Here is a 16,378-nt window from a genome sequence, read left to right on the forward strand (position 1 = left end):
GTAGCCCCAATAAATGCTGCTCTTCATCTTCTGGCCTCCAGCCCCGAGGTCCATGCTGCCTCTGCCTCTAGGGGCTGGGAATCAGACACCAGCCTAGTGTGGCTGCCTGGGGCTGGCAACAGGAAAGAAGGTCACAGTGGAGGCCGGCAAGGCTGACAGGACATGTACGAAGAGAAGCTGGCACTCGCTCACTTCTAGAGAGAGTCTGAGGTGTCTTGTAGCATGAGAGACTTGGGTTCCAGAAGGAAATGCCTCTCAGGCAAAACCAGGACTCAGATAATAGGAAGTAGCCCTGGTCAGGGAGAGGCAGCCAGGCCTAGGAAGTGGTCGGAGCAGAAGGGAAGAGCTCCAGGGATGCTGCTGGCGTGTCAAGTAAGGGTCAGCTATCCTGCCCCAGGCAACTCATCCAACTCAGTCTCTCTCATGCTAGGGTATGTAGAGATTCTCGGGAAAATTGTCAACAGGTACGTGCCACCGCCTGCACACCTCTGCGTTTCCTAGGTCAGTCCTTGCACTCTGTTGCAGCTGTTTTTATCTTCCTACCTCTTGCTCTGAGATGCTCCCTTCTTTTCTTTTTCTGAGGAAACTAGAGCCATCTCATGAGAACCTGAGTGTACAAGCGACCATCTCCCCCGTCCTCTCCTAATGGAAGACAGCTTCCATGCAGACCACCACCTACATACTCCTCGGTGACAGCGGGCTGTCCCTCCTCCTGCATTATTAATGTCTTCACGCAGGGCCAACTCCATCAGCACACGAACAGCCATCTTCCTACACCCTGGAACCCTGGCCTCCTCATCAGCTCCACACTTAGGTTTACTTTCACCTTCTGTCTGCTTCCTTGTTCTCGTCAAAGCCACGCCCCCTTGAGGAGCTAGCTACCTGAGCCACTCACCCCGGCCACCATGGGTTCCATCTGCAGTCTGCTATTTGCCGGCACACCTTGCTGCATCTCGGGGAGCACCTGACTGGTCCATTACTCCTTATTCCTCAGGGCTCCCTTTCTTTGGCATCTCAGCCACTTCCTCTCCTCGTTTCTTTTTTATTTTTTTAATTATTATTATTTTTTAATTGTTAAAAAAAGATTTACATATACTGCTACCGGACAGAAGAGGGCATTAGATTGTATTACAGATGGTTGTGAGCCACCATGTGGTTGCTGGGAATTGAACTCATGACCTCTGGAAGAGCAGTCAGTGCTCTTAACCGCTGAGCCATCTCTCCAGCCACCTCTCTTTTCTTGTCTTCCAACTTCAGGGCTACCAGCTCTCTCTCACAGGGCCTCTACCCTGGGGTTCCTCAGGACTGGGCTTTCATTTCTTCCCTATCTTTGTACTTTGTTACTGTCTTCTCAGGGGTACCTCAAACTTAAATTGTAAGACAGAGCGCTCCTTCTTATCTTTCACAGGCCCCCATCTTAGGATCCAGCTCCATCGCCCACCCTGTTCCCTAGGACAGAAGCCTGTAGGCTGGACTGAAGAATCTCTATCAAGCTTTCTACTTCCAAGCAAACTCCAGGTGTGACTGCTTCGAATCCCTTTATTTCTCTTTGTTTTCCCTACCACACTCTAGTGTGCCCTGTTTCCCTGTTTTCATTCGTGCCCATTTTCTGCACAAGAGGAGAATCTAAAGACACACTTGAGTCAATTTTAATTAATCCTCTTTTAGTTAAAACCCCCAATTTTGTTTTGCTTTGTTTTTTTGTTTTGTTTTTTTGTTGTTGTTGTTTTGGTTTTTTGTTTGTTTGTTTTGTTTTGTGTGTGTGTGGTTTTTTTTTTTTTTTTTTTTTTTTTTTTTTTTTTGGATAAAAGGTTTCTCTGTGTAGTCTTGGCTGTCCTGGACTTGCTTTGTAGACCAGGCTCGCCTCAAACTCACAGAGATCCATCTGCCTCTGCCTCCCAAGTGCTGGGATTAAAGGCGTGCACCGCTGCCACACCCCCCCCCACCCCAGCTAAAACCCCAAATTCTTCATCTGGCCACGCAGACACACCTGTAGGTCCTTGCCGACACACCTAGGCTGCTCATCATACTTCTGTTCATCTTGATCTTGTTTCTTGAGCAGCACGTGCCCTGCCTCAGCTGCTGTCCTGCCCCTGCTGTCCCCACACTTGCGGTAACCTTCCTCTACCTCCATCGCTCTCCCTCTGCCAGTTCATCTGGCCACCTCCCATGCATTGCTGCGGCTCCAGGTAAAATGGCACTTTCTTGGGGGAGGCCTTCTCTGGCCCCCTAACCTAAAGCAGAACCCTGTTATACATTCTAATGGGCTCCTGTTCTTTCTTTTCACACACACTTAGGAACTAACTATTTATAACTATAAGTATTCAACAACAGGTCCCCTTCTAGGTTAAAAAACAAAACAAAACAAAACAGAAAAACCTCCTGGAGGAGAGAACTGTGTCACTCTTTATCTTCATGACTACATCCAAGGTCTGGGATAATCTCCAGTTGTGAAAGCTCGTAACTAGTACTTAGCAGATGAACAGTGGGCACAGTTAATCCAGGGTGCAGGTCAGCTAAGTCCTTAGCAGAAGAGAATTGAGCAACACTTACAGCTCCAGGGCTCACATTTTTATTCCTGCTGGTTAGGGGTACAGACAAGATAAGCAAGGAAGGAGCCGTGTTCTACACCTCCCAGAGGCTGCACTCTGGCTGGCCAGGCTCTCCTCTAGCCCCAGACCAGGGCTGGAGATGAAAGCAACAGAGATTCCCTACCTCATTGCCAGCACCAGGCAGGAATGTCTTCACTTTGATGGTTTTCCCTGGGGCTGGGAAGGGCGACTCCATGAGACTTCTCATAAAGGGGTAGACCAGTGCAGCTGAGATCCCACGCCGGCGCTCCACCTCATCCAGGACCTGTGCCCGTCACCGGCAGCCCAGAGACAAAGTGTTGGGAGCTGCCTTCCCCACCTCTGGGACAGAAGAGGGCAGCCTGGGCTCTCGCTGGGTTGGGGTAGAAGCCTGGAGACAGGAAAGCTGCCCTGCCAGGGTCTCTGTACCCTTCCTGTTTCTACGTGACCATTCAGTTCCCTCACTGCTTTAGTCCCTAAGAAGGGAACAGTGGGGCAAAAGAAATAGCACCCGTGAAACCATTTCCTGGGGGCACCCCTGGCTTCTCCAAGGACTCCAGCGTCCGTGGCCCCAGCTAGGCTGCTACAGAGCAGACCCTATTGACACAGCAGTGGGGAAATACCAGGCAGCTGGGCAGTAAGCGAGACTTGGGAACACAGGAATCCGAGAGCCCGCTTTTACTTGCTCTGCATACCCTCTCTTGTGCCGTCTCTCACGCAGGTGGTTTTCTCATCTAGGCTAGCTGCAGATGCTCCCCTGAGAGCTGTCACTGTGGGATGGGGGAGGAAGACAGCGTCTCTTACCTTGGAAAACAAGCCGAAGCAGCCTAGGCGGCTGATGACACAATATACCTCTGGCAACCGAGGCCCTTTCCCACTTGGCTAGAGAGGAAGAGGAGAAAGGGAGAGACAGAAAATGTATGAATACCACATCTGGCTCCTTTTACCTAGGAACTGAGCATTAAGTGCAGTCCCTCCAAGTATGACTCTAAACATCTTCTAAACTCAACCAGAACCCCAAAGAAAGGGCACCACTCCCAGGGGCAGACCCTATCTCCTGCCAATCTCCAGGTAGGCTCATCCTTTATCCTAGGAAAGCAGACAGTGACTGGCAGAGGACACAGCAGCAGGGCAGAGGTTCCAGGGTGATTTGTGGATTTATTTCCCTAAAGATGCTACCCCAAAGGATGTGATGATAAGAAGGACTTGTGACATTTTTTAAAGTTTCAATCTTTTTTTTTTTTTGACTTACTCATTTTATTTCATGTTTGTTTTTGCTGCATGTTCGTACGTGTTCCTGGTGCCCAGGAAAAGAGGGCATTGGCTCCCCTGAAACTGGGGTTTCAGGTGGTTGTGAACCATCACGTAAGTGTTGGGAATCAAGTCTGAGGCCTCTGCAAGACCAACACGTGCTCTTACCCTCCAGCCTCCAATAAGGGCTTATGGACACCCTTAGGAACAAGACATGTGATCTTATGTCCCCCTTCCCACCATCCCAAGGGACACTCTGCAAAAATAGGTCTTTTCTTCCCTTGATACATGCCCAAGGAAGGCAAAATGTAAACAAACAAGAGAAGAGAATGAGTATTTATTGAATGTTTCCTGTAACAGAGTCCTAGCCTAGGTACTAGATGCACAAAGAGTATGAGAGCAGCGTTACCGCCCAATTTACAGCCGACACAGCTGAGTTCGTGAAGCGTAAGCCATTGCCTAAGCGTGCACAGGCAGAGAGCTGTAGCCGGGAGTCTGTGCTGCCCTTCCTCGTGCTGTCTCACCTCCAAAGCATGTTGTTTTCTGATAGGAAGGAAGGAAAGGAACACAGAGACACAAGAGAGAGGCACGCTATGACGTGAAAGAGAACAAAAAAGGACAGGGGCTTTAAAAGACACAAGAAAGAGGCAGATACTGTGAGCACCCCAGGGCTGGAGCCCCATAAGGAGACTAGGGTTAGTCCATTCTCCAGCAGAAAGCTGGCAGGACCGCATGGCCACCTCTGGCTTGGCAAGGCCCAGCGAGGGGGGAGCGGAATAGCAGGTGCTGGCCCCCGCACGCAGGCTGCTAAGCAAATGCAGATGGCGCTATTTCAGTCTCCAGACCTGCTGGCCACAGTCACAGATCTAAAGAGAAGGCAGAATCTGTTTTGTCCATATTAGGCTGGGAACTTACTCCTCTCTCTTTCCCTCCCCCACTCCCCACCTCCCCTAAAGCCCAAGTGATTAAATCAAGTATGTGGGATTTGGGTTAGAATCATTGTGTCCAATCTGCAGGAATGCCGAGCCAGTGCCAGCCCCCTTGGCAGGGACCCAGCCCAGGCCCTCTCTGAGTGCGCCAGGACAAACATGCTCTTCCCTGGGGGCAGCAGGCCCCCTGCAAAAGAGCACAGCTCTGTCCCATCCACGTGCTGTCCACCGCAGCCTTCAGAATGTTCTTCCCTAGGCCCTGGGGACCCAGGCACATGTTGGCCTCTGCCTGGCTCCCAGCCTGGCATCTGGACCCCTCCCTTGTCCCTCAGTACACTAGGCCTTTAATATCCAAATATCCTTTTCTCCCTAGATCACCCTCTGGGGGAGTGGGGGCGGCTGAGCCAAGAATGCCAGGCTTGTGATAAAGGACTTGGGAGTCAGCTCCGGCTCGCGCCTCACTGCTATGTGGCCTTGGGCAAGTCATTCCACTTTGCGGTTTCAATGTTAATCTACAGGTCAGGCTATCAGGAAGATTTAAAAAGAAGGGACATATATTCAATGAAGCATCTCTCCTGGAACACGACAGACCCTAAGCAAACTTCCACAGCCCTTCCCTTCAACGCTGAAGGCTGGTCTCCTCTATTAGAGTAGCTCCCGATTCTGAGGGTAGGAGACGTGCTGCACTTGTGTTTGTGTACTTTAGTGTACGGTCTGACCTACAATAGGGGTACGATGCATGCTTGTGGACGGACGGACTCTTCCATTAGGACTTCCCCCATCTATTCCTAGGCTGTTAGCTTACAAGGCCTTCTCCTACTAATGTCTGGAAACCAAGAACATTGTGGGAAACCCAGTGACTGGCCTTGGAGGAGAATGAAATGGAAGACAGGCCCTGAGCTCTGCTCTCCTTCTGGTTCTCCGTGGCCCCTATAGCAACCCCTTTCCCAGGAATGACAGAAGCAGAGATTGTTCTTTGGGGGAAAAAAAGTTTCTATTTTCAAAACCCAGTGTCTTTCCCCTAAGTTAAAAATATTTCCTCAAGAATCCCAGAGGCGATGTGCATCTCTGCCCCTGCTCACTGCAGCACTAGCAGACCATGGACAGGGTTCTTCCCAACATGGGGTTGGTCAGGTGTGGGGTGAGCAAGGTTGTGCTGTACCTATTCGGATGAATAAGCAAATATAAACTGTGGGGGTGACATGATTATAACTAAGAGGTCAACAATATAAGCTGACAAGCCATGGAAAAAGAATACAAAGAAAAGTCCAGAAAGCGGAACTGATGTAACAGCCAAGCACAAGGTGATCCATCCCTTCTGTTATTCTGTATAACCTTAGGTCCCAGGGTCCAATCAGATAGGCTACTCTGAACCCAGGAGTCCCTCAACTGAGCAAGTCCATGTAACGGGGGCAGGCTCGGCAGACCACAGGCTAATGCGCAGAAGGGTACACAGAGCTAGACAAATGCCTGGCCCTCCCCTCCCCCCAACCTCTGAGAACTGAACGGTCGTACTCACCAGTAAGCGCCTACAATAGCCAAAGCGCCTGCTACCATCTTCTCCCGTCAGCATGAAAGAAAAGGTCTCACTGAAACAGGAAAAAGGGAGAGGTCTGGCATCAAAGAAGTTATGAAGAGGACTCAGCACACAGCTCCCCAAACAGGGACTGCCATCTCAGGTGTGAGACAGAGACTCAGGTTACTTTAAGAAAGTGGGCTGAAAGAAGAAGAAGAAGAAAAAAAAAAGTAGACTAGGGCAAGCCCCGAATGAGTCTATGTCTTCTTCCCTCCTACAGCTAGACCAGGCTAGACCTCACCTGCTGTATTCTGACACAGGGAGCCAGTCCTTGGCATCTGGAAAGCAAAACTGGGGAATAGCTTTGAGCCTTTCTTCTGCCTCCCGCATCTGCTTGGTGGGTCGGTCCAGCTGCAGGGAAGAGGAATATGGGTAGACGTAACTGAAAGGTGACAAGGACCCAGGGAGTAGTAGGGACAGAGAGGCCGAGAAGCATCTCTTCTTGTGTGCTGGCTATGGATGCAAACAAAGTGGACAAGATCCATCTCAGACCCTGCACATTCTGATCAGGAGAGTGAGGGAACCAACATTTCAGAGGGTGCTTCCAATGAGACATGCAAAGAGACGTGAAAGAGAAGTGTGCAAGAGAAAAACTGCACAGGGCTTTTGAAAAGACCTCAGCAAGGGGTCACTTCTGCTGCCTGAAAGTGCAAAGGAGCCAGCAGCCAGGAAGACAGCAGGAGACAGAACACTGAAAACATGAAGAGCAGAGACACCTGTGGCTTACAAGGAGGCCAGACTGCTGCTGAGCAGAGGGGCACTAAGACACAAAGTAGTGGGTGAGGCCAGGGACTGCCTGCTATGAGTAGGGGGAATTCCTTAAGAGATGATAAACGTGTTCTCAAACTGTGTAGGATGGCTGCGACTCCGAGAACACACTAAAGGCCAGTGAACTGTAAACCTGAATGGATGAATTATCCATTAACAAAGCTGCTGACAGCACTCAGGGAGGCAGAGGCAGGCAGGGGCCAGCTTGGTCTACAAAGCGAGTCCAGGACAGCTAAGGCTACACAGAGAGACCTTGCTTCGGAAAACCAAAAATAAATAAACAAACAAACAAATAAATAAATAATAACAATAATGGGCTCAGGGGTACAGTCACCGGGGGAAACTAAGGAAGGAATATTTCCTCCTCCCAGATGGGCCAGCAAGCAGAAGAGTGCAGGGAAGGGAGGCAGGGCAGGCAGGCATGCTCACTTTGGGAAACTGGTAGGACACTTCAGGGAGGTAGGTATTCCGAGATGGCTTCTTCTTGAGAGACACAACCACAAAGTACTCGAACAGCTCCCGCTCCTGCCATTCAAGCAGCTCCAGCTCCAGTGTGCGATAGCTGGGTGCTCGCTTCAGCATGGACTGGATGTGGACCAGGCGCTGTGTGTGGGCTGGGGCAGAGCTCACATTAGATTGGCCGCTCAAAGACCTCCCCGTCACCGCCATCCCCCTGGCCTGTGGCTCCATCTCTGGGTGACTTCTACGTGCCTAAGTCTTATCTGACGTTCTCCCCAAGGTAGGTCTAGAACGTGAGTATTGGTATCTGAACCTACATAATGGCTGTACTAACGCAAGGAGCTGGTGCCCTGATCTTCCTGGTTCCTCTGGAAGCTGCGCTGGGGCTACAGGACTGCCTAGGCCAGGCTTGCCTTCGGATGTACCACTAGCAGATACAAAAAACAAAAAAATGGCTTTATCACTGAACCCCTAATTGGAGTCCTTATAGTTAGATCTCGTGTCTCTGTCTCAAAGTCCAAAGTCAACTTGCGTGGGTACCCATGGAGGGAGGAGGGAGCAAGCTCCCACATTCTCTACTCATGCAAGGAAGATCTAAGCAGGGTTTCCCAGCAGAGAAAACACAGCGATTGGCCAAGTGATCTGAAACACTGATGGTCCAGGAACCTATTCAGTCTCTTCTCTAGACACAGGAAAGACAGGTGGCCTCACGGTTTCCAGGATGATTTCCTCAGTTTATGGCACAATTCTTGCAACCAAAAGAGTTGATCATAATCTGAACCCCCCTACCCCCCCCCACAGAGTCACAATATTTATGAAGCAAACCTAGTAGCCAGTTTCCATGGACAATGGCTTGGGAAGGGTGGACAAAGTCAACAGCTTTAAGTTTGGCGTTGGGAGACCAGCATTCGGATTAACACTGAAGGGCTGAGCCTGAAGAAGGAGTTTCTCCACAACCCCCTGCTCAGTGGGATGTTCCATCTGGGGGGGGGGGGCACCCAGGCATGCAGAGGGAAGGGCTGATTCCCTGGGGCTTGGGAAGGGTGTCTGCCTTACCTTTGAACCTGTCATCAGAGTCACTCTCACTTTCACTGTTCTCATCTGGAAAAGTAACAGTAGGCATTGACACTGGCTGGGGCCCTGGCGACTCTACCTCCCAAATTGTAAAAAAGTTTTTTTTTTTTAAAACACTCAGTGTGTGTGTGTTGGGGGGGGGGGGGTAATGCATGTAGCCATGTTCATATGGAGGTCAGAGGGCAGTTTGCAGAGCTTGAGTTTCTCCTTCTACCACACAGGTTTTGAGGTTCAAACTTGGGTCACCAGGCTTGGCAGCGAGTGCATTTATCTGCTGAGCTATCTTGCCTGTCTCCCAACGTTTCTCATGAGGAACAGATCTTAACCTCATCTGGGCTGCTACGAGGTTAGGAAGTGAGTGGCTGGTGACCAGGATACCTCAGAGATCAGGCCTCAGGTGTTAATCTATATGCAAACACCTACCCACCGCTGTTCTGGGTAAAGCTGAGGGCCTGAGTTGAAGGCTGAGCCAGCAGAGAGGCCTAAATGACTGTAATACAAAGGCCCTGTCTTACACAGTCCAAGATTTGAAATGGAAAACAGACCACAGTGCTCAGTAAGTCTGGCCTTTTCTTTTGCCCAAAGCAGATTCCCACATGTCCTAACTCAGGGCCTCACAGCCTGAAGTCTGAAGGAAACCCTGAGCTAATTTCCTCTTGGGCCTTCCCACTTATGTGGCCATTTTCTGGAAGAATGCTACCCTTCTAGAAGGTAGATGGATCCCATTACTATCCATGTGAGGTAAATAAAAGTCAATCTCTCCCCATTATTCATGTCTATGAACACCCCCAAAGGTGACCCAGCTTAGATAACAGCACCTACCTCTCAATGATGCTGTCTCAAGGCTGGACATTGACAGCTTTTTTAACCTCTTCTTTCCTCTCTTGGCATTATAGATAGAGTTAATTCTTTGGACAAGCTGGTGGGGGGGGGGGAACAGAGAAGGTGAGGTAATTCTAATGCCAGCTGCCCCTTCTGCCATTGGAAGTAAATTATGAGGCCATTCTTTCCCTTACAGGGGTGCAAGAGCTTTCTGCCCTGGTCCAGCTGGGTCCAGCATTGCTCTTCCCATGGAAATGACACCAAGGGAGGCTTACCAGCCATGTGTGGCGAGTCTCCATTTACCCTGTGCCCCAGGAGTGGGCTCCTGCCCCCAGACAAGGGCACTAAACTTAGCTCCCCAAAGGAAGGAACTGTGATCAACCTAGACAGGATGGGAGCTCCTGGGTCCCAAGAGCCATCAAACCAACTGAGACAAAGAGCTTCTCAGATATAAAAACAGGAACAAAGATTCTAGCTTTTCCTCTCGGGGCCATAACCTGGGGCCTGGCAGGAAGAAGCTAAATTCTCAATATACCCAAGCATTGTTTGTAAGCTAAAAATACCAGTTAGCTAAATCCTGCTGCTCTGGGCTGAGGACCGGCCACATGGACACATGTGCAAATCATTGCTGAAAGCTGTTTGATTTCAAGACACATAAAGAACTGAATCTTTTGGTCCCAGAAAGGCTAAAGATGTTTCTGTGCACAAAAGCCCAAACTCATCCATCACACCGGGTAATGGAATCTCAGCTAGTCTTTTCCTTCCCCCTAACATCTCAGGACTGAGAAGGAGTTAGTGCACTCTTATTGATAAGGAAGAGACCAGGGGAAAGGAGGTCCTCGGTTATTCAGGGGAACTGAGGAAGCAGCCCAGATTAGAGGAGGAAGGAAGGAAGGCCAGAGCAGAGCTAGTTGCCTGCCCGCCCACCTGCCTAGCTCCCTGGGCTTAATGTGGGAAGGATACCTTGGGAATGCGACGGGCCCTGCGGCTGGACAGCAGCTCACTTGTGGTGCTGAGGCTGTCCTCATTGAGGCTGGAGGGTGAAGATGGCAGGCTCAGCTGAGCCAGCAGCATCATGTCATCATGGCTATGCCTCTTGGGTAATCGTGGCAAACGATGGCTCTTCCTTTCTGACCAGTTCCCACTGCGCAGGGACTGGCTGCTGGGTTTCAGGGACAGCTGGCATGGGAGACAGGATATGAGAGAGGGGCTACCATAAATGTCAGTATCCATCTGCTGGCAACAGAGGCTAAAAGACTGGCGTCCTCAGCTCTCACCAGTTCCCTCCTGGAAATTCAATATACTAGGCTTTCCTCTTTTAAGACCTTAGCTGTTCACTGTTCAGGTAAGGGCTAAATTAAATATTTGCTTCCCCAAAGAAAGCTTCCCTACTTCTTCCAGAAAAGAATAAAACAAAGGCTTTTGAGATCATCTATTAAGTAGAAGGAGGAGACAAATCAGGAAGATTAGTGACTGTGGATGAAAGAACCAGTCTTTCCACCTCTGCAGTCCTGAAGCCTTTTGCTTGAAGAGGCCACAACCTACCCGCTAGCCTGCTCTGCTATGTGATCCCGCCAGCCTGGCCATGCTTACTTCCTCCAGTGAACAGAGATCCTGGGCTGTGGCCACCAAAGTAGAGTAAGGCACATGTCACACTCAAGTGGCTCCCTCTCACCAATGCCATCCTGGGCTGCCTCGTTCTCTGGCCCCGTGTATCCCCAATAAACAGCTCATGTTCTTTAGAATAGAAATCCTAACTGGCTAATTGATAGTGGGACTGCTGGAACCTCCTGAGGATCCCCAAGTTTTGTCTCAATCTGCCTCTCCTCACTTTTCAGCAAATCCCTTTTCCCTTCTATTGCCAACATCTTTTCCAAGCCAATCAGTCTAGCAATAAAAATCCAATGGACGCCTATGTGAACAGAGTACACCAGAAAGACAGATGCTTTATCAAAACCACCACATGAGTTCAAAGTCAGAAAAAAATATTCATGTATTTTTCTGTCCAACACTATACAATATCTGGGTCCTTGCATGTGTCCACTTAAAGAGTTACTTGGGGAGGTCAGAGACAGCCTGCTTCCCTACTGTCCTTGCTTTTCCTGAATCCTGGCACTCTGGACAAGACCATAATAAGCTTGTCTCAAAAATTTTTTGGGCCTTTCAGCTTTCTTCTCTCTCTCTCTCCTTCACTCCATTACTAAAACACTTCTTTATTGTTGTTGCTGTTTTTTCAAAGAGTTATTTATTTTATGTGCATATGGGCACCACATGTGTGTCTGCCATCTGTGGAAGTCAGAAGAGGGCATCAAATCCCCTCAAACTGGGAGTGAGAAATGGTTGTGAGCTGCCATGTGGGTACTGAAAACCCAACCTGGATCCTCTGAAAGAATAGGAAGTGCTCTTAACCGCTCTCTAGCCTGTTTTTGTCATTTTGAAAGTGTGCATGGTGGATGTGTGTGCGTGCACGCGCGTGCAAATGTGTGCATGTCTGTTTGAATGTGAGTGTGTACACAGGTGCAGGCTGAGGACAGTTTTAGGTGTTGATCTTCACCTTCCACTTTGTTTGAGCCAGGGTCTCTTGCTTGCTTCTGCATACCGTATTTTTCGGGCACACCTGACCGTAAGAGGCACCCGGTTTTTAGAGCATAAAACAAGAAAAAATATTCTGAACCAAATTAGTACTAGTATAATAAAATATTTATTAAAATATAACAAAATATGGTAATATTAAACAGTGTTAACTCAACAGGAGGAAAGATTTAGAGACTCAAGCACTTTTCTAGTTTTCTGGAAAGCCCAAAATGTGGCCCCAGTAGAGTCAAAGGGGGCACAAATGGTAGCTAGAGCTTCCTTATTGCTACACAGTTTACTGCACTCCCCCTGCCCTGCTCCCTGCAGCAAGCTGACCTGGCAGGCTCAGATCGGCGTTCGGCTCAGATGGCGCGTACAGTAGGGGGGTTGGGGAGGCCAAGCTCTGTGTGACAAGGGATTCTGGTGATACCACCCACGCCTCTTTCTATTCCTGCAGACACACTGAACCCTACGCGCACTCCTCCGCTGGCACACTGAAGACATCAGTAAGTGACCTCTTCGTTGATGCCCAATGGATAGCAATCAGACCATAAGGTGCACCCTAATCTCCCCCCCCCCCCCGTTTTGGGGGGTGGGAGGCAATGCGCCTTGTGGTCTGAAGAATACAGTCTGTCAGCCTAGGTGACACAAGCTGCTGCAGATTCCTCTCCACTTCCTGTCTTGCCATAGGACACTGGAAATATAGACACAGGCTACCTCACCTGGCCTTACATGTGCTCTGCGGAATCTGCACTCAGGTTTTCACACTGTACAGAAAGCATGTTAGCCACGGTGCCATCTCCCCAATCCCAAACACTCCTTATTTTCTCCTGCCAATCTACTCTGCTTTGTGATTCTGCGAGCCTGGCCGCACTCACTTGTTCCAGGGAGACTACGGGGTTTTAGGCTCTGGCCACCAGGGCTCAGCAAGGTGGGCCTCATACCCAAGCAGGTCGCTCTTCTCTTCAGCCCCCATATATATACCCACCCCCTTCCCTTAAACACCGAGGCTTTTCAGTATAAAGCCTAACTGGCGTTAGAGCCCACATATTGCTGGGAAGGCAAGCGTCCCTGAGGATATCCTACCTGCCTGTCCACAAGGGTCTCCACATGGCGGAAGTCCCTGAGTACACAACTCTTTCCTGAGGCAACCCCTTTTTTCCAAGAGACTAAGAAAAGCTTGAACTCACCTAGAGAGCACAGCCCTCACACTGAGAGGCTCCTGATACTGGCTGGCTCTCGAAGTCTGGCCATGGGCTCTCAAATACCAGGCCTAAGATAATTTGTGGCAGAGCTGCAGAATGTCAAGACTGTAAGGAAGGCCCTGTCTTCCTGTTTGCCACCAAAGGAAGGAATACTGATAGAGGAGTCTGTGTGAGGCCCTGGTTTGTGTTGCTAGAACTCAAGACAGTGAGGGGGGAAAAAAAAGAAGGCAAGACAGGATGCCCCAAGGGCACCCTGCAATTGTCCACAGCCTTTTCAACATGGCAGAAAACCCTGAGTGCACAGCTCTTTGCTGAGGCAACCTCCTCTGTCAACTGCTACACAGGACAAGAACATAAGTAAAGGCTGACCCTATGCCCTGAGGACAGGCCTTCACACTGCCTAGGCCGGAACTGCATTACCTGCATCGGGGCGTTGTTGTACTTCCTGTCCTGGGGACTCCACATCCTGTGCAAAGAGTCCACCGAGTTCTCAGACAGCTGCTGGGATTTTCGTCCAGCCCTTCGGTTCTTTAAGTCTACATCCTCATAGGGATTCTCCTTGGGAAGCTCTCCTGCAGAGGAGGCAAAGTCAGAGAAGGCCGGAGACAGTGAGAGAGGGAGACACACAGCACGATTCCCATGAACCCGCACAGAGTAACTTCTGCCTGGCCCTTCAGCGTATGAGTCATGCAGCTGCCCATCCGCAGCGGGAGGCTACAAACAGATCCCGGTTCCAAGGCCAGAAGCCAAGCCCCCCAACCCCTACCCCCCACCCCCACCGCCACCTCCAGTTCAGCTCAGCTCAGCCTCGTCTGGCCTCTGCTTTATACATTTCGGGATTGCACAAGACTGGCAGAGGCCACACGTCCGTCCCCAGCTCTAGCCCTGCTGTTTGCTGGTAACGCCCCGGGAGACCAGCACGTCTAGAAAGGCCTTCAGAGACCCCACAGCTGTCCTTGACCCAACCCTCTGGGGGATCCCTGGGGATCCAGCTTCAGGGGTGAGCATGAAAGAACTCTGTGACCTCTAGGGATCAGAGCTTTGCCAGTGCCTCCTCTAACCGACTCCTCCATTCTCCAAGTCTTTCGGGAAGAGAGCTTGTCTCAGGCAACCAGAGGGCCTAACAGCCACAGCAAGTGTTCGGGACACTTGGCTCCATCCGTCTCCCCCAGCATAATGGCGGCTCCTTCTCTATTGCTAAGCTCAGCAAAAAGACAATCCTCATGATTCCCCCGTTTGGCAGACTGTCCTGCCGCGACATGGGAGTGGGAAAGGCTTGGAAGGAGTCTAGGCCAAAAGAAAGGAGGAGAGTTTGTGTCTTAGGGCCAGTTTCTAAACTCGCTGGCACTATACTGATACTACCAGAAAGTTCAGGAAAGCCCCAAACACAGTCCCCGCCTGTAAAGATGATAAGACTTTTGAGACACACCCTCAGTTACACCCTCCTGCAGCGAGGCGAGGCGTCTCTAGCATACAGTAATACCAAGGAGTCATGTTGCCTCATCAGTCTAGGCTTAATCCCAGCAATAAAATCATGGTAGTAACAAGCTCTAAAGAGGCTCCTTACAAATACAACCCTGACTTGCTCTCCCCTTGTCTTTCTGTACTCTTGCCCTAGTCCCAGTACCACGGTTTGGGGTCTCTATGGCAGTTAGCATGCCAGCATGCCAAGGGAAGGATTTGCTCCTGCAGTGCGAACAGGACTGAGCTTGGGCGAATGCTGAGTCCCTTGCCTATCCTACAGAGGCCTGCACGTGTCTTACCCCCACTCCTACAGGACTGGAAGCAGAGACTGCTGGGATTACAATTCCCCTAAACAAGAAACAGGAGAAAAACCAAACCCAGCATGCTTAGATTCAAGAACCTAAGGTTCTCCTAAACTGTAGCATCTATTTATTAAATAAGAAACCACAATGGATTTAGGAAATGCCTGTACAGACGTGGGGGAGTGAGGAACCAGACTGCGGCAGGAGCAATACAAATCTCTGTAAACTTATGAGTCAAGGATGGGTCAGGAAAAGAGTTGGGCCTGGATTAAATGATTCCCAACACCACATGGTCCCCAGCGATGGAACAGATCTTTTCCTGTAGCAGCCATGCCATTAAAATGACTCTCCTCCATTCCAGGGCCCTGACTAAGCAAAGCTGGCCCAGGGGCCCTGCCTGAGAAGCCAGATCTCTCACCCAGCATCCCCTGTGTGTTTTTTCCAGCCCACTCCACCGTGATGAATACTTCAGCAGGGAGTGGGGTGATTTACTACTTCTTGGTCCCTACCTAACAAATATCCTACAAGGCTGAGAGGTGAAGGGGACGAAGAACAGAAGAATGCCAGGACACAATTCTTCCTCATCTGTAAAATAGGACCGGCATATTGCTGTCCAGATCGGGGCAGGGGAAATACTTGTTTATATTTATTTCATACTCATTCAAATTGTCTTGGACTAAGTGACTGGCCAGAATCCTCATTATCTCCAAGCTATAGGAGGATCCATTTCAATCCCTTTCCATCAAAGGTCCTCTGAGCAGCTGACATTTGGGGTCGATGAGCTGACTGTTTATAGGACATTTACTACAATTATGGCCTTTTAACACTAGCTTGGTGTTAGCCTCCCTCAGTTATAACCAAAACTGCTATGCATTATCAAATGCCCACAAGGATGAGGAGGGAGGGGACAAGGGAACGAGGGAGCGAGGAAGGGAGGGGGAGAATGGGTACAGAAGAGAGACGGACGGAACTGTTTCCTTAACTCCCACAATTGAGCTTCAGGTATTTTTAAACTTCCTAATAGTGTCTGAGGTCTGAGTCTTAAGTCTAATTCTTTTCCCCCCCCTCAATCCTTCTATTCTCTTTCTCCTTCCTTCTTTCCCCAGAATCAGAGCTCCAAGAAAAAGGTGTGAGATGGAGGCCCAGAGAAACAGGGGGTGCGCAGCGGGCTGCACGTTGGTGATGACCTGGGGAAGAGCGGTTGGAGAGCACCAGCTTCTGTACGCTGGAACTGCCCCTGCGGGGAGGCCTCAGGTGCCTGTTCTTCCCGTCCAGCCCCGGTGCCAGCTTCTGTCCTCTCTAACCTAAGTAACCCGCTAATCACTATGCTGTGCCTCCCAGTCCAAACCCACTTGCCATCCAGTCCCGGCGACTTGAACTGTTT

General features: G+C 50.1%; 1 protein-coding gene across 7 annotated transcripts in view; it reads right to left on the reverse strand.

The window, feature by feature from the left end:
• DENND2B (DENN domain containing 2B) overlaps positions 1-16,378 on the reverse strand; it is a 185,560-nt gene that overhangs the window by 11,026 nt on the left and 158,156 nt on the right. For all 7 annotated transcript variants that reach the window (XM_084772510.1, XM_084772507.1, XM_084772509.1 and 4 more), the window contains 9 exons: positions 13,649-13,800; positions 10,413-10,628; positions 9,450-9,546; positions 8,610-8,654; positions 7,524-7,708; positions 6,568-6,677; positions 6,270-6,339; positions 3,375-3,452; positions 2,716-2,856 (listed from right to left, as the gene is read on the reverse strand). In XM_084772510.1, the coding sequence (XP_084628636.1) occupies positions 2,716-2,856; positions 3,375-3,452; positions 6,270-6,339; positions 6,568-6,677; positions 7,524-7,708; positions 8,610-8,654; positions 9,450-9,546; positions 10,413-10,628; positions 13,649-13,800 (1,094 nt within the window). The remainder of the gene's footprint in view (positions 1-2,715; positions 2,857-3,374; positions 3,453-6,269; positions 6,340-6,567; positions 6,678-7,523; positions 7,709-8,609; positions 8,655-9,449; positions 9,547-10,412; positions 10,629-13,648; positions 13,801-16,378) is intronic.

Source organism: Acomys minous (assembly GCF_964271855.1).
Source record: "Acomys minous genome assembly, chromosome: 2".
NCBI lineage: Eukaryota > Metazoa > Chordata > Mammalia > Rodentia > Muridae > Acomys > Acomys minous.